The sequence below is a fragment of the Engystomops pustulosus genome, chromosome 8 (genome assembly GCF_040894005.1).
Source record: "Engystomops pustulosus chromosome 8, aEngPut4.maternal, whole genome shotgun sequence".
NCBI lineage: Eukaryota > Metazoa > Chordata > Amphibia > Anura > Leptodactylidae > Engystomops > Engystomops pustulosus.
The window spans coordinates 41175765-41200925 of record NC_092418.1 but is presented as its reverse complement, the minus strand read 5'-3'; the positions used below and the strand labels follow the sequence as shown (position 1 = coordinate 41200925).

The 25161-nt window shown below is 41.5% G+C and overlaps 1 protein-coding gene across 4 annotated transcripts; it reads left to right on the top strand.

Moving 5' to 3' along the window:
* The first annotated feature begins 333 nt into the window (after positions 1-333).
* On the top strand, positions 334-20899 carry LOC140076070 (lipopolysaccharide-induced tumor necrosis factor-alpha factor homolog). Of its 4 annotated transcripts, none has more exons than XM_072122588.1 (7): positions 334-421; positions 9530-9630; positions 12368-12427; positions 15006-15065; positions 16918-16983; positions 17068-17218; positions 19179-20899. In XM_072122588.1, the coding sequence occupies exons 2-7, from the start codon at positions 9543-9545 to the stop codon at positions 19285-19287; spliced, it is 534 nt and encodes a 177-aa protein (XP_071978689.1). In that variant the 5' UTR covers positions 334-421; positions 9530-9542; the 3' UTR covers positions 19288-20899. The 4 variants fall into 4 exon arrangements, with proteins under 4 accessions (XP_071978689.1, XP_071978688.1, XP_071978691.1 ...); XM_072122587.1 differs by having other exon boundaries at positions 16915-16983; XM_072122590.1 differs by lacking the exon at positions 12368-12427.
* Positions 20900-25161: the final 4262 nt, after the last annotated feature.

Below are 25161 nucleotides of genomic sequence, written 5' to 3'. Positions count from 1 at the left end.
GGAGGAAAGAAGTTATTGTGCTTTTTTTAAAGACAAGAGTTAGACATGTTCTTACAGTTAATGTTCCTTTGTTCCCTTCTGGTTCAATTCTGGAATAATTCTGTGCACTTAAATAGTTGCACTTATTAATAGTTGCACTGGATAAGACCACAGTCAGGTATTGTATTTCTGCAATATATAAAACCAGGTCAAATTAGTACCAGGTGCTGGGACACAGCAGGCACAGGCACTACAGGGTAACCACAACAGCACTTGTGAAAGTACAGTAATAAATTGTGTAATAGTGGCCCTCTATCTCCGTTCTTTATTAAGTCATTAGATTACCTGGTTGAACTTTGACTGTCCTCTCCTTTACTTTATGACATGTTTGACTTCAGATTATTCAGAAGCTAGTGTGGACAGAAGATCTGAAAACTAGCAGGTGAGGATCATATTATTATTTATTCCCTGTAAACTGATGTCCTAAATAACAATTTAACAAATATATAACAGTAGTTATTAATCCCTTCTTGTTGCGCTCGATTTAATATTTTTCATCCTATCCAACCAAGAGTCAGAACATTTGTATATTTCCTGCCGAGCCAATTCAGACAAGCTTTATCAACGTCAATGACCCCATTTAGAGTTCTATATAAGATTTGGGGTATTATATGGAAAAAAGATTATTGTTCTTTGGGGGTTTCACAGAGTTCTTTATGCTGTAAAAGAAAACCTAGAACTTTAATCTGTGGGTTAGTTTTAAGAAAATTATTAATTTCAAATTATAATGTTTGAAAAAGTTTTTAAAATATATAACGTTTTAAAAAATTCTTAAACCTTCTGTTCTCTTTACTCCGTGTCACCATATTCTGAGACCCATAATAATATTTTTATCTATGATTCAGCATGTAGGCTTATTCTTTAGATATCATTGCTAGTGGTGATTTTGGAGTAAACAAGACTTTGATCATTAATGTTCACATTTTTGGGGGGAAGAAAAGGAACACAAATGAGAAAATTTGGTGCTGTGCTTATTGAAGTAAAACAGGATACATAGCATGATTGTCCGACGTGGCAATAGAAATTACTTTATATTGTTTACCTTTTTTTTATATATACAAATGCAAAAATGTCATTTTTTAGCTTGAAAGGCTTGTGATTTCAATCCTCCTAGAGGACTTGAACATGTAGCGTAATTGTTTGTACGTTTCTCTGCAACAAGAATCTGTTTTATACCACGGCTGGAGCCTATTTAAAGGTGAGGAAAAGTTATAGATATTCAGAGAGGTCATATTTGATGAGACCCCCACAGATCACGGAAATAAGGGGTCCGATGGGATCCCACGTACCTCCGTCGGACCCCTCGTCGCTCCATCAGAGTAATGGAGCAGATGGCGGTGCATGACCGTTCTGCTCTATTAATCTCTATGGAGCTGGCAGAGATCATTGAGTGTGGCAATCGCACTTACCGTCAGCTCCATAGAGATTAATGGAGCAGAACGATCATGCACGGCCGTCTGCGTCAATACTCTGAGTTAGGCTGAACTTATGTTTATGGGAAACCCCTTTAATGACATGTGACATGCAGATGTATGGAGAGGGCTCTCTAAACACATCAAGTACATGGAAGGTGCCTGCTGTATTATACAAAAATATTGCAGTTTATTGTATGAGTAATCAGACCCCCTAGGCCAGAAAAAAATAAAATAAATATAAAATTGTAATGTCTTTGATATTAGATATTCCCGATATTTTCATGTGCCCGTTTTTTTAAACATTAAAGTTGTTCCATCCCAGCTATCGAAAAGTCACAATCACAACTTTTTTTTTGCCAACCAATGAAAATTTTAATAAAAAGTGATCTTGGTGATAATACAAATTCCCTCTTTACACAACTCTCTAAGACATATTAGGAAAAGTTATGAATATGGTGAAACAAAGATATGTATTCAAAAAGAGACTCATGAGAATTTGGTATCTCTGTCATCCCACTGACCCAAATAATAAAGGGAATGGGGTTTTTTAGTGAGAGTAAAAATATGTACAGGAGGACCGTAGAAAATACTGCAATTGTGGGTTTTTGTCAATTCCACCACTTCTGGTATTTTATTTCATCTTTAGAAACATAGCTCATAATATTATTTGGCTCCTTTTGGAAGCACAGTGTGTTCTACTTCAAGCCCTCATGTAAAGGGAAAAATTGAAAAAGTCACAGTATTTGGAATTTTGAAAGTGCCTGGTCCTATAGGGGTTAACATTTAATTGACCCCCTGAGGAAGCGACGGCGAAACGCGCGTCGGGGTTTTTGTGGTTCATCGCCATTTTTCCTGAGCATGATGCAGCCTGGTCGGTATACATGAATTTCTCTGCACTATGCACTTTATATATTTATATATTTGTGTTTACTAGGCGTTTGCCTACCAGGATCCATACTGTATATAGCCAGTGATATACTAGGGGTAATAGTGTTCACACGAAACTATATATTTTGGAGGTTCATTAGCACTATATTGTGTGACCGGTGTAACATTTCTTCAACTTGTCTATTCTAATTATCCTGATTGTAATATTATATCTATTGTCCCTCTGGCTATGTATTTACTTGTATTATGATACTATTATTACAGGAATGGCCATGCACTTTTTTTAGTCCACCAGGGATTATTTTAATGGGCTGGTTTTAATCTTGGTGATCATACGTCTGTAAAATTTGTGTATTAACTATTAATAAAACATATATTTTGTCAACAATTGTTGTCTATTTAATTAGATGGTTTTTATAAGGTCTGGATATAGGCATAATATATCTGTTTTGTAGCAGGTCTTGTGTTTCTTCAATTTTCCTGGATAGTTGGTATTCATAACATTTAATTGAGGCTTATCTTTCAAAAGTGTCTCAAAGTTCATTTGTTACTTAAAAAGATTGTAATAGGTGCCCACGGGGCATATATTGTCTGTTAAATTTCTTATGGTTGTAAAACTAATAAAAAATGTTTAAAAAAAAAAAAAAAAGTGTCTCAAAGTTAACTAGACAGACTTATGCTGCACTAGGTTTATCAAAGTGTCTGCTGCTGGATGATAAGGTATCCGGTACAGTTTCACATGAGGGGGAGATTTATCAGAAGTGTCTGAAGTAAAAATGGAAACCAATGGAAATTAAATAAAAGCTGAACTCTGATTGGTTGGTATGTTCAACAAGAACATGCCTGCTCTCAGAGTCTTCCCATATTCATGTATATTCGTACTTCGTAGTTTACAGCAGAAAACAGTGCCAAATTTGACTTTTTTTTATCTCATTATCTTGGTTTATGGATATATAGTTTTTTTATTTGGGTTACAATTGTGTAAGGGAGATACAATTATATATCTGTGGGAAGCTCAGTGAAATTTTCTGTAAAAGTAGTTTGGTGTCCCCTGTGGATGTAACGTTCCCTTTGCTGCATATTTTGGTGAATATCCACATGTGGGGTCTGTATGATCTCCTCACATCTTACTGTTTTAGGAAAGTAGATTTTCTTTATACAAGTATCTGGATTTGTACATATTTTAGAGGAAATTTTGAATGTTAATTGCCAAATCCATCACCTGGTTGTCTGCTTTCAAAATGATATAGGTTTTATGGCGCCTTTACTTTTTATTCTGTTGTATTGCTATATTTTGCAGGTTATGACTGTCTTAAAATTTCTAGCTGAAAGGCAGATATCTAGTTACAGTTTTAGTGATATTATGTGGATTTATTTACGTGCACATATCAATATGGGACATTTGTGAACTCTACACATGTCCATCTATTACATTTTGAAGATGTGAAGGTAAATATTTTCTGTTTGGAGCAAATTTTTTGCCATCAAAGTCAAATTTTAAGTATTTTTTAGAAAATGTTTCAGTTTGAATCAAAATTGCATGAAGACGCCTATGTCTATAAACTCTTTAATGCAATTTTGAAAATGGGGTGTCTTCTTCCAGAAAATATGTACTTTGATTCTTTTTGCTGTAATTTTGATTTTATTTTTAAACATCAAAATTGTAAAAATTGCTCTGGTCAATAACGCAACAAAATATCCAGAAATGCCGGGGTGTGTGTGAAAGGGTTAATACCGGTTGGTTTAATTCAAGGGTGACGGTGCTTATCATCTATCTCCTGTCTGTATATCTATCATCTATCTGTCTAATTATATATCTCCTTTCTATATATCTATATGTCTAGTTATCTATCTCCTATAATCTGCCCATTTATATATCTTGTTTTTCTCTATTTACTAATCAATCTTCTATTTCTCTTCTATTGTATATATCTCTCATATCTATCTACTGTATATATCATTTACTTTATAGTTCTGCATCTAGAAATCTCTATCATCTTTCATATTTATCTTCTATCATAATAATAATTAATAATTTTTTTATTTATATAGCGCACACAGATTACAGAGCGCTGCACCGTGCTGCCAGATCAGTCCATGTACCCAATGAGCCTAACAGTCTAATCAACCTACCAGTCATTTTTTGGAGTGTGGGAGAGAGCATACAACCTCTTTGCAGATGTTGACCAGTGCTGCAAGGCTGTAGTGCTAACCACTGAGCCACCATGCTGTCTATCATCTCCCTATCATATATCTCCTATAATATTCTCCAATATTACAGTTTGCTTTACCATACTAAAGGGAGCCTCTTACTGAGTGTGACTGGTCATAAAACCAGCCCTGGCCCCTAAATGGGGGGTAGACCGTGTAATGGTGGAAAGTAAGACAGAATTCTGTCAAAAAAAGATTGACAAATCTTCCACTATTTGTTGATTTTCAATATTTTTAAGCTATTGGAAAATCAGATACTTAATTTAGATAATAGATAATTTATTCATTATTAAGTATCAGGCACTGTGATATATTTGGTAAGGTCTCTAATTTGAATCTCATACTTATTTGCTCCTATAATGAAGATATCTATGTAATTCAATGCAATGGGCCTCCATTTGTGACATGTACTAAGCTTTATTTCTTCCCGAAGTTTCATGTATTTTAATAGACTAATAATACAGAGGCTTTAGAAGATCCTTGAGTCACTAATGATTGTTTATGAGAGGCGAGTGGGTGGTGAGAATGTGTTATCATTTATTAGGAATGTTGCCTCGTGCCCGGCAGTACCAGGTATTCACCTGCAAACCTGCATAGAAGGAAAGTTTACAACCCACAATTTAGTAGATTGAAACAGAAGAACCATTGAGGTAAAGAAAACTAACCCTCTATAGACAAAGCCGTAACAATATACAATGTTGTAGATAAGCCAAACTGTTCCATTACAGTCACATTCCACATTTGTGACAATAAAACTGGGAATATTTGTGGCTGAAATTACCTACTGACTCTACAGTGAAACTATCTACAAGTTAGAGAAGTTACTTGGTGTGGTCTACCTGTGAATAAGCTTGTTAGACTAGATAGCATTTTCCCTCTATAAGAAGGTGCATTTAAAGATATTTACATTTTTGGTCCATGTACTTTGCTTTTTTTGGTGCTGTATTTATTTACCATGCCTAGTCCTGGTGCGGTGCTTAGTTTTGGTACCATATCTTATTGAGCTTAACATAATTATTTCCAATGCTTGCGTCTTATACTGGATTTCTCTTATGAGCTTTTATCTGGTATGAACTCCCCAACCCCAAGTATTTTTCATGTGCAACCTTGCTTCTGGCACATGAAAAATATAGACAGGCTGCTCATCAATTCAATAAATACTATACAGTGGCGGAAATAAAAATTTGATCCCAGGCTGATTTTGCAAGTTTTCCCACCTACAAAGAATGAAGAGGTCTATAAATTTTATTGTAGGTGCACTTCAACTGTGAGAGACGGAATCTAAAACAAATTCCAGAAAATCCTATTGGATCTTTTTTAAATCATTAATTAGCATTTTATTGCATGAAATAAGTATTTGATCCCCTACCAATGAGCAAGAATTTTTGCTCTCTCAGTGCTGTTAGAGTTTCTTTAAGAAGCTCCTCCTACTCTGCATTTATTAGCTGTATGAATTGCACCTGTTTGATCTTGTTTCCTGTATATAAGACAGATGTCCACACACCCAATTAATCACACTACAACCTCTCCAACATGGACAAGACCAAAGAGCTGTCTAAGGACACCAGGGACAAAATTGTAGATCTGCACAAGACTTGGATGGGCTACAGGACAATAGGCAAGCAGCTCAGTGAGAAGACAACAATTATTGGCACAATTATTAGAAACTGGAAGAAACACTAGATTACCATCAATCTTCCTTGGTCTGGGGCTCCATGCAAGATCTCAGCCCAGAGTCATTGACCAGGGGGACCTGGTCCTGCAGATAGCTGGGAACACTGTCTCAAAGATTACCGTTAGTCATGGATTGAAATTAAGCAGGGCTTGCAAGGTCCCCCTGCTCATGCCAGCACATGTCCAGGCCTGTTAAACATTTGCCCACTGACCATCTGGATGATCCAAAGGAAGCATGGGGGAAGGTCATGTGGTCATAAATGGTCATAAGCATGGAGGTGGAAACATCATACTTTGGGGCTGGTTTTCTGCAGAGGGTACAGGTTGACTGCACCACATTAAAGGGAGAAGAGATGGGGTAATGTCCTCCTTCCCTCAGTAAGAGCATTGCAGGTGGGTAGTGGTTGGGTCTTCCAGTATTACCCAAAACACACAGCTAGGAAAATTAAGGAGTGGCTTTGTATAAAGCATTACAAGGTCCTGGAGTGGTCTTCAGACCTGAACCCAATCAGAAATCTTTGGAGGATGCTGAAACTCAATGTTGTCCAGCAACAGCTATGAAACTTTAAAGATCTGGAGAAGATCTGTATGGAGGACTGGGTCAAAATTCCTCCTGCAGTGTGTGCAAAGAAATAAAGGAAATGTAATAAACTTCTGTACCAATTATTATGTTCTGTTTTTCTAGGGTATCATATATTTATTTCATGTAATAAAATGCAACTTCTTTATTTAAAAATCATACAATGTGTTTTTCTGGAATTTTTTTATATTCTGTCCCTCAAAGTTGAAGTGTACTTACGATAACCAATTACAGACCTCTCCAGTCTTTGTAGGTGGGGAAATTAGCACCTCGGCGTGGGATAAAATACTTATTTGCCTCCACTGTGCATATATATATATATATATATATATATATATATATATATATATATATATATATATATACACTCACCGGCCACTTTATTAGGTACACCTGTCCAACTGCTCGTTAACACTTAAATTCTAATCAGCCAATCACATGGCGGCAACTCAGTGCATTTAGGCATGTAGACATGGTCAAGACAATCTCCTGCAGTTCAAACCGAGCATCAGTATGGGGAAGAAAGGGGATTTGAGTGACTTTGAACGTGGCATGGTTGTTGGTGCCAGAAGGGCTGGTCTGAGTATTTCAGAAACTGCTGATCTACTGGGATTTTCACGCACAACCATCTCTAGGGTTTACAGAGAATGGTCCGAAAAAGAAAAAACATCCAGTGAGCGGCAGTTCTGTGGGCGGAAATGCCTTGTTGATGCCAGAGGTCAGAGGAGAATGGGCAGACTGGTTTGAGCTGATAGAAAGGCAACAGTGACTCAAATCGCCACCCGTTACAACCAAGGTAGGCAGAAGAGCATCTCTGAACGCACAGTACGTCGAACTTTGAGGCAGATGGGCTACAGCAGCAGAAGACCACACCGGGTGCCACTCCTTTCATCTAAGAACAGGAAACTGAGGCTACAATTTGCACAAGCTCATCGAAATTGGACAGTAGAAGATTGGAAAAACGTTGCCTGGTCTGATGAGTCTCGATTTTTGCTGCGACATTCGGATGGTAGGGTCAGAATTTGGCGTTAACAACATGAAAGCATGGATCCATCCTGCCTTGTATCAACGGTTCAGGCTGGTTCTTGGCACTCTTTGGGCCCCTTGGTACCAATTGAGCATCGTTGCAATGCCACAGCCTACCTGAGCACTGTTGCTGACCATGTCCATCCCTTTATGACCACAATGTACCCAACATCTGATGGCTACTTTCAGCAGGATAATGCGCCGTGTCATAAAGCTGGAATCATCTCAGACTGGTTTCTTGAACATGACAATGACGTCACTGTACTCAAATGGCCTCCACAGTCACCAGATCTCAATCCAATAGAGCGTCTTTGGGATGTGGTGGAACGGGAGATTCGCATCATGCGGCAACTGTATGATGCCATCATGTCAATATGGACCAAAATCTCTGAGGAATGCTTCCAGCACCTTGTTGAATCTATGCCACGAAGAATTGAAGCAGTTCTGAAGGCAAAAGGGGGTCCAACCCGTTACTAGCATGGTGTACCTAATAAAGTGGCCGGTGAGTGTATATATATATATTGTATAGCCTGTTTTTCTTATGAAAGTTAGGGGACACCAGGATGGGATTCTGCCCAATCCTCCATTCTGCCTATGGCTGGCCCTGGCTACGAAAGGCACAGACATTACACAACTTGAAGTATATTAGGGCTATAAATTGGTGTAATTTGACAATTGCATGGAATTAAAATGTTGACAAATGGTACAATGATGTTTGAATATTTAGTAACATATCATTTGAATACGTTGTTTACTGTTGTATGATCATTATAGTCTTTCAATCTACAGATTGGTGTGTTCCTTGTACTAAATGTACTTGACTGGCAAACTGGGTTTTACACCAATTATAGATTGTTGTCTTTTATGCTCTTGATTCTTAAAATCATCGGTGACAGAAGTTTATGAACCCAAGGACATGACTTAACTGTTACTGACTAAAACAACTGCCATAAAAGTCATGTGTCTGGACTGTAGATATTCTTTTCTAAGAAAAACTATGACTATGTGTCAGTAACAACAGGTGGTTTCCGGGCAGATAAGCAAACCAGCCCCAGCTTCTCTCCCTTTATGGATGGTGTATACAGTGTCAAGGTCCATATGCTGTTTTATCAAGATGTATGAGTTCAGGAGCACAAAAGGAGGTGCCTTGTCGTAATGGTTACCTCATTCCCCGGTAAAGCCCCTAGCAGTGTCTCTATGTGAGAACAGTCCCTATACATATACTGAGGAGAGGTGAGCAGAAGCTATCAGATATGTCGTAATTTAATTGGGTTGTCCACTTTCAGCCAATAATTGATATGGTGTGTGTAAGAAAAAGTTAGACAATTTTCCAATATAGAGTAATCGGAGCCGTGTGATAATAACAGCTCCTGCAACTGCGTATCTATCACATGACCATGGACAGATTTCTATCCACTGGAAGTAAACATAGAAGCTTTCTATATAAGGACAGCATGCAGAGATCTAGAAAACCATGAGGAATTGATAAAGAAAATAAATTGGAAAATGATATAGCTTTTCCTCACACAAACAATATGAATTATTTGCAGAAAGTGGACAAACCCTTTAAGCATTTTAGTGTTTCTCCATTTGGTGGCTGCTCTATTCCAGGCATATATTAACTGGTAATTTGATAAGTCATTGCTTAGCTAACCCTTACAAATATCATGGTAGTATCATTTCTTTTTGTCTTCAGTGACCTCAGGAACATGATTGCAGAAAACGCACAAGGCACAGCTACATTGGATCCACCCACCACCGTTAATATGGATTACGCGCCCCAACCTTCAGAAACGGGTATTTGTATAAATTCAATATATTGTTCAATTCAATTTGACTTCTGTGTAAAAGGGCACCGGCTATGTAAGATTTAAAGGGCCATCTGCCCTGATAAATTACTACCCCTTATTGTCTCTCCTGCCGGATATTTGTGCTTCTATGCCTCAGAGAAAGCTGTGTTCGTTGCCCTGTGCGTTTATCCTCATTTCCCGTTGTGACCTTGATTCCGTTCCTGACTTCACTCCTGTGCTGCCTGTCCTGACCTACCGCTACGTCCCTGACTCTGATCCTGTGCTGCCTGACCTGACCTCTTGCCTGTCCCTGACTCTGTCTCTCCCTCCAGACTCTGCACCTCACCTTGGCTTCCACCGCAGACTAAGTCACACCTGTGGAGTGACCTGGTGGTACCACGCCACAACAAGTCCAACCCGCTTTGCGGCGGGCTCTGGTGAAAACCGGGTACCACTTAGACTCCGCTCCCAGGTGTCAGCTCACGTCATCGTCTGTGGTGATTCAGTGGGTCCACTACCACTGATCCTGACATCAACCATGTCGGTGTGTTAGGGATCTTTAGTCAGTTGCATGATCCAGTTTCAGTCAAACCTCATGGAAAGATCACCTCAGAATTGACTGGTATACAAAGCAGTTTATGGTCAATTCAGGGACAGCTAGGTGACAGGTCCTATGGCTGCCCTTTAGTGGTAGCCTACTAGTCTGAAGTGTGGGATTTGATTCATAATTTTAAGTGATGGTACTTGAGAGGGACCTCTTAATAGCACTTTTGAATGACACTAGCCCAAAGATTCCTACAGCTAAACAGAAGCTCATCCAGTAATTTGGTCTGGCAAATTTCATGAGCATGGCAAACAACAACAATCGCAATGGTATATGTTAGAAACACATGTGGATCATGGTCAATGACCATTTGAGTGGTTTGCTAGTGGGTATAGTTAGTTTCACATGAAGACAAGATTCTTAAATATACTCAGGATAACAACATAACTCATTCTCTTATTCACTGTTATTCCATAATTCCAACCTGTCTCTATAAGTCCTGGTGTACACAATTTTTCCCCTGCTTCCGGCCATTAATCTTCTGACTTTAGGGTCTGGTAGACATATTGTTCTCCTGTCTGACGCTGCACTGAGTTGCTCTCTGCACTCCAGCCCCCACCCCCCCCTTGAATTTCAAGATGAGCTCTAACAGAGACTTCCTGCCGGCAAGCAACAGCATGAAGAGAGTACAGCTATAAGCTATAGGCAGATAAGGTCTTTGTCCAGGAGAGGGGAAATGAGGCATATAGCAGAGCTATGTGTATGTTATCGCTGTTATAGTAGGGTTGAGAATGTCATGTGTTTTATGCATCTAATGGATCTCATCATCTCTCGTCTCTGATCTGTCTCATTGCTCTTTCTATGTGTCAGATACCAGTGAATGTTCAGAGGCTAAATTAAAGTGTATATAAACCTTGTACCCTGATAATATAAACACAGTGTATGCACTCAGCATCTTATAGCACTAGAGGGATTATCATGGGGCACATTTACCTAACCGGTCCTGCGTGTTCCCCTATCCGGAGTGTTCTACAGGAGTGCACTGTGCAGAAATTCACTTACATCGTGTGCCCGATATCCAGCATGTGTCACTGCCTACTCAGGTCTGCCGGAACTCACCTTCTTCTTCCCGGTGCATGTAAGTGCTTGGCTTACGACACAATTTTGAAATCCTGCGGTTTGTCTGAATCCTTCGAATCGCATAAAAAGCTGGCGCAAGTGTGCCAAGATCTGATCACATGCAACACAATGCCCTTCTAAATTCCTGTCCCGGTGGCACGATCCCTGAAAAGTTGGAAAACCCAATGGAAATGCGGTTGCAGGACCCTTAGTAAATAAGCCCCAATGTGTCTGCTTAGAGAGTCCCCATCTACCCTCTGGAATTTTACACTGACGATCATTGAGTGTGATGAGGTAAAACAGCAATAAAACTGAGTAAAATTGTAAAGTAAGGAGGCTGCTGATCCCTGCTTACAGAGGAAGAGGGAGGGGGAGGTCATGTGATAGTGCTCTCTCTGTGTGTATAGCAGAGTTATATATATAGCAGTGTTGAGTGCTGTGAATACAAATGTCTTTTACACAGGATATTGAGATAGACTCTCCCCTGTTCCCTATCAGTGGTTCTATCCCTGTCTGTGATTCTACAGAATTCATAATGCACCCCTCCTCCACTTTGTGCACAGTGCAGAGAAACTAGTATCCCTTATATACTTCATGTAACTGTTTTACTTATGATTTCTCACACTTATTACATGTTTCATGTTGCTCCATGTGATGGAAGCTGCCAGGGAAGTCACCATATGCATCCTGTATGTGCACAGTGCAATTTTCAGTGGTTTTACAGTGATAGGAATCTCACTGGAATGAATGCTAAATTACTTTGAGAGAGAACACAAGGTATAATGGCATATGTGGAAAAAGTTAATTTGACTGAGCTTCAGGGCAAATACAGGAAGAGGTTAGTCTCTGCCCACCTCACATCGGATCAAAAACTTTCAGAACAGAAAATGCCATAACTTTGAAAAGAAAGGGGCAGGTAACACAATGTGAGCATCATTCTGCTTGTTTTTAAAAGGGGAATAAAATATTACTATTTGGTAAAATAATTATAATTTTGGAGTTATGCTTTAAGAATGAATACAAAATTCTATTCAATTAAACCTATATTTCACATTCACAATTTTTTTTTCAATGTACACAGCCACTGCTGCGACATTTCCATCTTATGAAATAGCTGTGCCATTCACAGACAATACAGCAGGTAGGTTATATAATGTATATTAAAATCTAGTTATAGTATAATACTAATAATTAATTTTTCTTTTGTGTATGTTATGGATCCATACAATGAAAATCTGTAAACTGGTAATCAGCCTATACTCCACTATCTATTTTCTTACAACACACTTAGAACCACAGTGTCCTAATATTTTATATACCCTCTGAGCCACACATCAGGAATGATATATTACCATATACACTTGTGTATAAACCAAGTTTTTTAGCATAAAAAATGTGTTGAAGAACCCCAACTCGGTTTATACATGTAAATAAACTTACATACTCACCTTCTCGGGGTCCCCAATGCTCCGTACGGCTTCTCTTTCTGCCTTCCACACTATGACATGGCGGTGTCTCCGCTCATGATGTCATAGTGTGCGCCTGTGGGCAGAGCACATGGATGCGTCTCTGCTCGCTCTATTTCCAGTGAAGAGAAAAAGGAAGAGGAGCCGCGCAGAGCAAAGGAAACCCCCGGAAGGTGTGTATGTAAGTTTATTTACTTTTAAACACCTTGAGGCTGCATGCATCGGTAGGAGGGGGCTGGCTGCAAGGTATTTCTACATTGGGCGGGCTGGCTGAAGGGCATTTGATCATTACGGGGACTGGCTTCAGGGCATTCCATCATTGGGGGGGGGGGTGGCTGCTGGGCATTTCATCCTGATAAATTCCTGTCCCTTCCTGTGTCCCCTGCCAGATCTTTGTGCTTCTATGACTCAGAGAAAGCTGTGTTCGTTGCCCTGTGCTTTTATCCTGATTTCCCATTGTGACCTTGATTCCGTTCCTGACTTCACTCCTGTGCTGCCTGTCCTGACCTACCGCTATATCCCCGACTCTGATCCTGTGCTGCCTGTCCTGACCTACCGCTATATCCCTGACTCTGATCCTGTGCTGCCTGTCCTGACCTCTTGCCTGTCCCTGACTCCGTCTCTGCCTGTGTATGCACTCAGCATCTTATAGCACTAGAGGGATCATCATGGGGTACATTTACTTCCCCCGTCCTGCGCGTTCCCCTATCCAGAGTGTTCTGCGAGAGTGCACTGTGCCACAATTCACTTACATCGTGTGCCCGATATCCTGCATGTGTCGCTCCCCGCTCAGGTCCGCCGGGGCTCACCTTCTTCTTCCCGGTGCATGTAAGTGCTTGGCTTGCGACACAATTTTGAAATCCTGCGGCTTGTCTGAATCCGTCGAATCGCATGAAAGCTGGCGCGAGTGTTCCAAAATCTGATCACATGCAACACAATGCCCTTCTAAACTCCTGTCCCGGTGGCACGATCCCTGAAAAGTCGGAAAACCCGACGGAAATGTGGTCGCAGGACCCTTCGTAAATAAGCCCAAATGTGTCTGCTTAGAGAGTACCCATCTACCCTCTGGAATTTTACACTGACGATCATTGAGTGTGATGAGGTAAAGTAATAGCAATAAAACTGAGTAAAATTGTAAAGGAGGCTGCTTCTCCCTGATTACAGAGGAAGAAGGAGGTCATGTGATAGTGCTCTCTCTGTGTGTATAGCAGAGCTATATATATAGCAGTGTTCAGTGCTGTGAATCCAAATGTCTTCTACACAGGTTATTGAGATAGAATCTCCCCTGTTCCCTATCAGTCCTTCCATCCCTGTCTGTGATTCTACAGAATTCATGATGCACCCCTCCTTCACTTTGTGCACAGTGCAGAGAAACTAGTATCCCTTATATACTTCATGTAACTGTTTTACTTATGATTTCACACACTTGTTACATGTTTCATGTTGCTCCATGTGATGGAAGCTGCCAGGGAAGTCACCATATGCATCCTGTAAGTGCACAGTGCAATGTTCAGTGGTTTTACTTGTAGGAATCTCAGTGGAATGAATGCTAAATTACTTTGAGAGAGAACAGAAGGTATAATGGGATCTATGAGAAAAGTAAATTTGACACAGCTTCAGGGCAGGTACAGGAAGAGGTTAGTCTCCGCCTACTTCACATCTTGTCAAAAACTTTCAGAGCAGAAAATGCCATAACTTTGAAAGGGGCGAGTAACACAATGGGGTAGATTTACTTACCCGGTTCATTCACGATCCAGCGGCGCGTTCTCTGTGGTGGATTCGGGTCCGGCCGGGATAAACTAAGGCAGTTCCTCCGACATCCAATAGGTGTCGCTGCTGTGCTGAAGAGCATCGGGATGCACTGAAGTTCACCGAGCCATCATGGGTGAAGGTAAGCGGTTGTCGAGTAACACTTTTTTTTTTTTAAATGCGGTGGTTTTTCCAAATCTGTCAGGTTTTCTTTTACGGCCACGCCCTCCGATTTCCGTCACATTCATGCCGGCACCGAGGCGTCACATTCCGATCGCGTGTGCCGAAATCCCGGGGCTATACAGGGAAAATCGCAGCAAAACGGAAAAATTTGCGTAACCCGCCCTAATATGAGCATCAATCTGCTTGTTTTTAAAAGGGGAATCAAATATGACTATTTGGTAAAATAATTATAATTTTGGAGTTATGCTTTAAGAATGAATACAAAATTCTATTTGATTTAACCTATATTTCATATTCACAATTCTTTTTCAATGTACACAGCCACTGCTGCAACATTCCCATGTTATCAAATGGCTGTGCCATTCACAGACAATACAGAAGGTAGGATATATAAAGTATATTAAAATATTGGTATAGTATAATACTAATTATTAATTTTTCTTTTGTGTATGTTATGGATCCATACAATGCAAACCTGTAAACTGGTAATCAGCCTATACTCCACTATCTGTTTTCTTAAGACACACTTCGAACCACACAGTGTCCTAATAATTTATACCCACACATAGCCACACATCAGGAATGATATATTACCGTATATACTTGTGTATAAACCGAGTTTTTTAGCATAAAAAATGTGTTGAAGAACCCCAATTCGGTTTATACATGTAAATAAACTTACATGCTCACCTTCTAGGGGTCCCCAATGCTCCACACGGCTTCTCTTTCTACCTTTCTTCCACACTATGACATGGCAGTGTCTCCGCTCATGATGTCATAGTGTGCGCCTGTGGGCAGAGCACATGGACACGTCTCTGCTCGCTCTATTTCCAGTGAAGAGAAAAAGGAAGAGGAGCCGCTCAGAGCACCAGAAACCCCTGGAAGGCTGCAGGGCATTCCATCATTAGGGGGCTGGCTGCAGGCATTTCAACATTGGGCGGGCTGGCTGAAGGGTATTCCCTTATTAGGGGGGGCTGGCTTCAGGACATTTAATTATTGGGGGGACTGGCTGCAGGGCATTTCATCATTGGGGGAGCTGGCTGCAGGTCATTCCATCATTAGGGAGTCTGGCTGCAGGTCATTCCATCATTAGGGGGTCTGGCTGTAGGGCATTTCATGATTGGGGGCCAGCTGCAGGGTATTGCATCATTAGGGGAGGCTGGCTGCAGGGCATTCCATCATTAGGGGGTCTGGCTGCAGGGCATGTCATCATTAGGGGGGCTTGCTGCAGGGCATTTCATCATTAGGGGAGACTGGCTGCAGGGAATTCCATCATCAGAGGGGCTGGCTGCAGGGCATTTCATGATTGGGGGCCAGCTGCAGGGTATTCCATCATTAGGGGGGGGGGGCTGGCTGCAGGGCATTTCATCATTGGGGGGCCGGCTGCAGGGCATTCCATCATTAGGGGGCTGGCTGCAGGGAATTCCATCATAAGGGGGCTGCTGGTCATATCATTACTAGGTGGGCTGCATCCAGCATTTTATTATAGGGGGCTGTATCTGTATTTCATTACTGGGAGGCTGCATTGGGCGTTTCATTACTAGGGGGGGGGGGGGGGATCTGTATCAGTATTTCATTAATAGGGACGGCTGCTGGGAATTTCATTAGTGAGGGGAGGCTGTGATCAATTCATTTCCCAACCTAGACTTATACTTGAGTCAATAAGTTTCCCAGTTATTTGTGGCAAAATTAGGGGCCTCGGCTTATACTTAGGTTGACTTATACTTGAGTATATATACGGTGAACATGCAGTAGGACTTAGCAGGTAAACATTAGACATGTATCATTAAAGGAAACCTACCACTTGTAGTGGCAGGTTTCTGATGGCAATATCGGGCACCAGCTCAGGGTGAGCTGGTGCCGGAGCTTATTTTAGTTAGTGTTTTAAACCGCGGTATCGCGGTTTAAAACACTTTTTAAACGTTGTAGCCGGCGCAGGCAGGTACACGCTCGGCGCTTACCGTGCACGCGGCTCTCATTCACTTCCTATGTAGCCGCGTGCACGGTAAGCGCCGAGCGCGTACCTGCCTGCGCCGGCTACAACGTTTAAAAAGTGTTTTAAACCGCGATACCGCGGTTTAAAACACTAACTAAAATAAGCTCCGGCACCAGCTCACCCTGAGCTGGTGCCCGATATTGCCATCGGAAACCTGCCACTACAAGTGGTAGGTTTCCTTTAATTCTCTAAGCATTGGTTAAAACAATGGACTTACATTTTGCATCTATGTAGTAGGGTGGAATCCAGCCTTTATGCCACCACCACCCCCATACAGTGAAGCAGGAATCCAGTCGGCACCCGGTAGGTCTGCACTTCATCAAAATAAACCCAACTAGTCTTGGTAAAAGTGGTTGACACTAATTTTTTATTTTGCATCCTTAATAGTTTTCATGCCTCAAGTCATTTTCAAGACTGACTTGTCAGATAACCCAGGACTGGCTGTGTGTCCTGCCTGCAATAAGCAGTGCACAACATCCATAGAATATAAATCAGGCTGCTTAACTACCCTATTGTGTTGCCTATTGTTCTTCTTCGGGTAAGTAAAAAAGTGTAAATTTAAAAAAACTTTAAATTTCTAAAGATCTGCACATATAGGTTGGGGTTATGTTAATAGGCTTGGGGCATAGTACACTTTTTTTTAAAGGACATCTACCACCAGGTTCAAAGATTGTAAACCAAGCACACTTACATGTTGGTGTGTCCCCTGCTCTTTGGGCACTTGATCTATGCAACCCTTAGGGTGAAGACACGCGTTTTTAGGCTGTTTTTGGGCCGTTTTTAGTTAGTGCGGTTTCAGATTATTAGAAAGCGCATGCGTTTTTTGAAAACGCATGTGTTTTTAAAAGGTTTGACCAATTATCTTAATTCAAACTGGTCAAAAACACATGCGTTTTTCATAAACACATGCATTTTTTAACGCATGCGTTTTTTTCTGATCTGAAAACGCTCTACTAAAAACAGACCAAAAACAGACCAAAAACGCCACGTGTGTCTTCACCCTTAGGCTACATTCACACTGCCGCAACGGTGGGCAACGGCAGTGCATGGGGAGAGGAGGAGGAGGTGAGCGCTGCTCACCCCCGCCCCTCTCCATAGGAAGTTATGGCGCACGGCGCCGTACTACAAAGAAAGATAGGACATGTCCTATCTTTTTCCGGGGTACGGAGTGGTACGGTGCCGCACGTGTGCAGCACCATACCGCTCCCGTAGAGCGCCGTGCGCCCATTGCCGTCTATGGGGGGCGTATATCGGCCGTATATACATCCCTCATACGGTAGTGTGAATGTAGCCTTAGTGTTCACACAATACAAACTATACACTTTATGTAACTATTTTACTGCTGGATTCCACCCTTTATTCCATGCAGCGGAACCAGGGGTGGATTTAGACTGCCAAGGGCCCTGGGCTGTATGATCATTATAGCTCCTACATGTCTGAAATTCACTTCCTACATATGGTACTAGAATCACCTTCTTGGAGAATGGAGAATGTGTCCCTTCTTCCTGCTTTCAATCTGCGGTTTAGGGACCTGTTGAAGCACCTTCTAAGTCTCTTGTGTACATGTGTATTGAGAACAAGAACAGATGAACAAGGATTTCATGGGTGAAGGTCGTTCTCAGTATAAAATTCGGTTGGTGGTTTGGTTGGCCATGGCCCCCTACAAGGCCCCAGGCTACTGCCCAAACCGCTGTGGAACGACTTCTCCACATGATGCTCAATGTGGGGCTCAAGGCTCCCAAAGATCCTTCTTCACACCTTCTTCTTCTCCTTGACAAAGAGTCGTGTCGATTTTTACAACATGGCGCACATTCAAAATCGGAAACTACCAGTTATCAATGTATTCTTAAATTGACAACAGAGAACCAGCTTAATGAAGTTGTAATGGAAGATGATACAAAATTATTCATGAATAATACGAGTTTTAACTTAATGAACTGACAGGTCCACCTTAAAGCAAGCAACTTTGGCATATTATTGCTTTGTCATAACATTGGCACACACTTCTAGAGTTTTATCTGAAGTACTAAGCCCCCATAGTAGCACCCAATTAAAGGTGCCACTACAAATAGTATGTTGCTCTATACTAACCTGTTCAAAACTTTGGTCAGGAGTTGGGAAGTAAATACCACCCATGGCTATGCCACCTTTCCTCTCGGATTGGAGGACAGTACTTTGGATACTTGGCGTAAATTATTGGCCAATGTCCGATTAACTCCCCCTTTAGTGGGATTACTTAGGGGCTCCTAAATACATTGGAAAACAAACCCAGCCTTGTTTGGTATTGGTACCCCAAAGTATTAGAACTCTTACACTAGGACTGGTGTGTGCATGGGGCTTTATGGTACAGGTGAAAGTGACTTACTGTGCATGTTCACCAATTGTACCAAATTAACACAAGTGGTAAGTGCCACGTTTCAAGTAAACTCATTGCTAATAACATGTTTTTCAAAAATAACAGTTTATTTTTAAATATGACTTTATCTCCTTTCTTCCAGATGTGTGTTAGGTTGCTTCCTAATACCTTGCTGTATCAAAAGCTGCAAAGATGTGAACCACTACTGCCCCTATTGTAAACATCTCATCCACCGACACAAGCGTCTATAAGAGTTCTAAAAATCTCCTGCATTTTTCCACATGAAAATGACCATAATTGCACTAGAAAAAAATGAATGCTGTATGATAATATTGCTAGGAATGCACGTAATATTAAAACATGTAATATGTATGTAATATAAAATTAAAGACCTGAAAGTGGGAAGTTGTGGGATGCCCTAATGACCATTGGAATGGGCGGTTTCCTATTACCCAATGATGTCTCACTTACTGAGAACATCTCGTGGAGCTGCAGTAGTTACTCAGAGCAGTAGCCAATTCTCAGAGCTTTGCATTCTAAAGTTACCTTTCATACAAATGATGCAATAATGTAGTTCTTAAAGTGTCATTGTGTCTTCTTCAAGTGTAGTTAATATTAAAGCACCTTCACAATGGGGACATCATTGGCAAACTGGGCCCAGAAATGCTTCCGGATTGATTTCATTTTGGATACATTGGGGCACATTTACTTACCCAGTCCACTCGCGATCCCGCGGTGCGTTGCTCGACAAGGATTCAGGTCTGCCGGGATTCACTAAGCTCGTGCGCCCGATATCCACCAGGTGTTGCTGCTGCGCCGAGGTCCGCTGGAGTTCACCTTCTTCTTCCCGGTGCATGTGAGTGCATTGTCTTGTGACACAAATCGTTTTTTAAATTCTGCGTTTTTTCCGAATCCATCAGGTTTTTGGTCGGCCACGCCCCCTGATTTCTGTTGCGTGAAAGCCGGCGCCAATGCGCCACCATCTGATCGCGAGCGTGAAATTCGGTGCAAAACGGCAAAAATCTGTAATATTCGGGCAAACCCAACCGAATCGTGGCCGCTGGACCCTTAGTAAATGAGCCCCATTGAGTTATATCTATTCTTGTGAACTGCAGGTGCTAATATCAATTCTTTGTGCTAAGAAAAGTTTTCAGTGTAACCAAGTGCCCACTGCAAAATTATTCAGCATACAACTTGGTGGGGTCACATCCTCAAGTTGTGATGTACCCAAAGGATCCTCATAGATCCTGAGCATCGTGTCACATATCCAATGGCGATCACATAGAGAATGAATAGAGAGGCGTTGTGCATATACAAATTGCCGCACTAGGACCCCATTCTCTATATAATTGAGAGACCAAAAAAATACTAGGCTATAGGTAGTCCATGGGGTTCTCTTGGGAATCCCCATCTTGTGCAGCACCTCTGTCGGCCAGATTAGGTTCAGTTACTACAGACAGGACATTTTGCATCTGATGAAATTATGAGCACTCAGTTCCACTAGGTTTTACTCCATATCCTACAGACATGTCTCCAAAGTCTTAGTGGAATTTACTTTTTTTCCAACTTTGGTCGCCCTGAAATATATACTTTTTTTCATGCATTTTTTGGCTATGGCTTTTTTCCTATTACATTTGTAAGATACAATCTGCACAAATTTAATTAAGAAGCCTATGGGGATCCCCCCAAATGATCATTCTGATTGTGCAGCATTTCAAATGACTTAAAAAAAACTTTCTAAAACCCAAAATAATCATGTAAATACGCCATTGAGAACAGCATTATTTTCTCAGTTGGAATTCAATAATTCTGCATTCATTCTATTTTCATTATGTTGGTAACCTGTAACTATTTCAGAATTGTTTATACTCTGTAATTAAAAATGTTCTATATAAACCTAAATTTCCTTTTTATGTATAAATGTGTGTGTGGGGGGGGGGAGAAGTGTTCCTGCACAGTATAACAGAGGGGCTCTGGTAACGCCACCATAGCCCCTCAGGTTCATTAGCATAATTTTCAGAGTTGATTTTAGAAGGAAAGATGCCATGGATAACAGATGTAAGAAGAAATAATTGTTCCTGGTTAATCATTCTTGGTTTTGATGGTAGATTTCCTTATTTTGTTTTTTTACCCTTTTATTTAAAGGACATTTACTGTTGCAACCCATCAGCCATCATGGGTTGTAACACTATGGGGGTCATTTATCTTTATTTTCTTCCTGGGTTTTTTTGCCTTTTTTGCGCCTTTTTGGGGACACTTTGAAATGTTTGCCGGACATTTGTTTTTGTCAGTATGGCACATTTATCTTCTACTCCAGATGTGTTAAATGTCGCAAATAACATTTATCATTTCAAATTGTCTACAATTTGTGACATTTTTGGCAGAAAAAACTCCAGACAAAACCATACTTAGGGAAAACTTTGAAAACAGAAAGAAATGACTTGAGACATTTGTGCAACATTTTTGAGACTCGAAAAGAGATTTAAAAAAACCCCATTTAACACAAGGAAAAAGTGAGATAGATAAATTACCAAAGTAGCAGACGGCAAAAAGACAGACAAAAACTAGCCAAAACAAACAGAGATAAGATAAATGACCCCCTATGTTTATTAGGAGCTTTGCTCTTTTGGTTTACTTAGAAAACTTAACTTTCTTTTTATAGTAATGGGCTTCGTTGGGATCTACCCAAAAGCCTTAATAGTTAATAAGCAAATTGTTAATAAGCAAGAAATCTTTCTTTCTTTAAATATAAGCAAAACAAAACCAAAATAACAGCAAGTATGTAGACAGGTCGCAATAAAAAGGCATTGAAGTCAATGGAAATGTTAAATTTGATGTGAACTGGACCTCAGTGTGCACAACAAGTTACTTTAATGGAAATCATATCTGTTCTGAAACAGATTAATGTAAAACCATGTAATGTGTAGGTGGGATGTTCTCAAACAGAAAATTGGGAAGGTGCCTTAATGTATTACTACAATAATACGTCATTAGACTGCATTCACACGACCGTATGGGGGACATATGCACGGCCGCAAGCTTGCAGCCGTACATACACTCACCGGCCACTTTATTAGGTACACCATGCTAGTAATGGGTTGGACCCCCTTTTTCCTTCAGAACTGCCTCAATTATTCGTGGCATAGATTCAACAAGGAGCTGGAAGCATTCCTCAGAGATTTTGGTCCATATTGACATGATGGCATCACACAGGTGCCGCAGATTTGTCGGCTGCACATCCATGATGCGAATCTCCCGTTCCACCACATCCCAAAGATGCTCTATTGGATTGAGATCTGGTGACTGTGGAGGCCATTTGAGTACAGTGAACTCACTGTCATGTTCAAGAAACCAGTCTGAGATGATTCCAGCTTTATGACATGGCGCATTATCCTGCTGAAAGTAGCCATTAGATGTTGGGTACATTGTGGTCATAAAGGGATGGACATGGTCAGCAACAATACTCAGGTAGGCTGTGGCGTTGCAACAATGCTCAATTGGTACCAAGGGGCCCAAAGAGTGCCAAGAAAATATTCCCCACACCATGACACCACCACCACCAGCCTGAACCGTTGATACAAGGCAGGATGGATCCATGCTTTCATGTTGTTGACGCCAAATTCTGACCCTACCATCCGAATGTCGCAGCAGAAATCGAGACTCATCAGACCAGGCAACGTTTTTCCAATCTTCTACTGTCCAATTTCGATGAGCTTGTGCAAATTGTAGTCTCAGTTTCCTGTTCTTAGCTGAAAGGAGTGGCACCCGGTGTGGTCTTCTGCTGCTGTAGCCCATCTGCCTCAAAGTTCGACGTACTGTGCGTTCAGAGATGCTCTTCTGCCTACCTTGGTTGTAACGGGTGGCGATTTGAGTCACTGTTGCCTTTCTGCTCGAACTAGTCTGCCCATTCTGCTCTGACCTCTGGCATCAACAAGGCATTTCTGCCCACAGAACTGCCGCTCACTGGATGTTTTTTCTTTTTCGGACCATTCTCTGTAAACCCTAGAGATGGTTGTGCGTGAAAATCCCAGTAGATCAGCAGTTTCTGAAATACTCAGACCAGCCCTTCTGGCACCAACAACCATGCCACGTTCAAAGGCACTCAAATCACCTTTCTTCCCCATACGGATTGTCTTTACCATGTCTACATGCCTAAATGCACTGAGTTGCCGCCATGTGATTGGCTGATTAGAAATTAAGTGTTAACGAGCATTTGGACAGGTGTACCTAATAAAGTGGCCGGTGAGTGTACTTCCCCCATAGACGGCAATGGCCGCACGGAGCGATATGGTGCCACACACGTGCGACATGTCCTATCTTTCCTAGTGTTGAGGCCCGTATTCCGTGCATTTCTATGGAGAGGGGAAGGGTCACGCCCCCTCCTCTCCATGGCACGGATATGCCCGTCCGGCCGTAGCCTTGCAGGCATACGTCAATTTGAATGCAGCCTTAATCTACATTTTTCTCTGGAAAAACATTTGAAGACCATAAAATGACAGGTTTGTACGTGTATTTATAGGGACTATAACATGATACGTTATCTATCCTGTCCAAGCTACAGGACAGATAAAAAAAAGTTACAGAGTCCTTGAGATAAAGAGCAGGTTTAAAGTGTTTCTTTTCCTTTAAGTATTTAGGGGAGAAGTTTATTCCACCCTCATTTATGTTTAGAACCACATTCACTTTATAAGAAGTTACAAAGTTTCAATGTATTTTATGAATCCTTTCCTCAAGTTTTTCGGGATTTCTGCCTGCATCCATCCAGTGTGACCCTTCATTGCCTCCCAGTCATGTGAAGATCTCACAGTTACAGTAGAGATAACAGAGCTTATCTGATCATCACATGGCTGAGACAGATTTTCATCCCCAGTTTGAAAACAATTCACAATATCACTACATTACAAACCACAGAGCCACTGGGCTGTTTAGATCTGTTCCTTGGAGGGAAGATAGAGCTACCTCCAGAATTGATTTATCTCTCTGTATTTTCAGTACCTATCACCCACTGAAACTACCATGCACCCTGATATATCTGTCCTCTTAAAGGAAACCTACCACTTGAAGTGGCAGGTTTCTGATGGAAATACCGGGCACCAGCTCAGGGTGAGCTGGTGCCGGAGCTTATTTTTGTTAGTGTTTTAAACCGCGGTATCGCGGTTAAAAACACTTTTTAAACTTTATAGCCGGCGCAGGGAGGTACGCACTCAGCGCTTACCATGCGCGCGACCACATAGGAAGTGAAGGAGAGCCGCGCGCATGGTAAGCGCCGAGCGCGTACCTCGTTGCGCCGGCTATAAAGTTTAAAAAGTGTTTTAAACCGCGATACCGCGGTTTAAAGCACTAACAAGAATAAGCTCCGGCACCAGCTCACCCTGAGCACGGTATTTCCATCAGAAACCTGCCACTTCAAGTGGTAGGTTTCCTTTAAACTGAGCTCTCAACTCCAGGCATGTGACGGGTACTCCCAGATTTTCATGTTTGACTGTTTTGCTCTGTAATCCACCATCTGTTGGACCACAATCTGTATTTTCTTTCTGATTTTTGGCAGCTGGAATCCAGGCTTTGATCTTGCTTTAAAGGGAACCTGTCACCGCTGTTTGAAAAAATTCAGTTGCGGGCAGATTCCCATAGAGCCCTAATAGCATAAGTGCAAGCTTTCTTCAGCTAATAACATCGCTGCTCCGAAAAGGAAAAGATGAACATTTATTCTCTGCCTGGTAACCAGACAGAGAGTCTAGCGAGTCAAGGTGGGCGAATACATACATGCGAGTCTGGCGGCTTGCTCACACCGCCTTGCCCTACGTCAGTGGTGGCGAACCTATGGCACGGGTGCCAGAGGCGGCACTCCAAGCTCTTTCAGTGGCCACCCAGGCCATCGCCCCAGCACACCAGACAGGACTGGGAGAATGTGTAGACAGGGCCAAATTATCTTTGGAGAAGCTACTGCTGGCCCCATTGGTTCTCTGTGTACAGAGGGACACTGGAAAGAAGCTACGATGCAAATTTTACTTCCTACTTTCTACTGTGTTGGTGTCCTCAGGAGGCCCGTATGATTGAACGTTGTTGAAGAACAGGGAGCAATAAGTTACTGCTTTAATTTTTGGTTGGCACCTCGCGATAGAGGG

Bases quoted from the DNA above. Each gene is read 5' to 3' on its own strand.
- LOC140076070 (XM_072122587.1), top strand. From the start codon at position 9,543: ATGATTGCAGAAAACGCACAAGGCACAGCTACATTGGATCCACCCACC. The intron at 15,066-16,914 runs GTAGGATATATA...GCATCTATGTAG, and splicing joins ATTCACAGACAATACAGAAG to TAGGGTGGAATCCAGCCTTT. The intron at 16,984-17,067 runs GTAGGTCTGCAC...CATCCTTAATAG, and splicing joins AGGAATCCAGTCGGCACCCG to TTTTCATGCCTCAAGTCATT.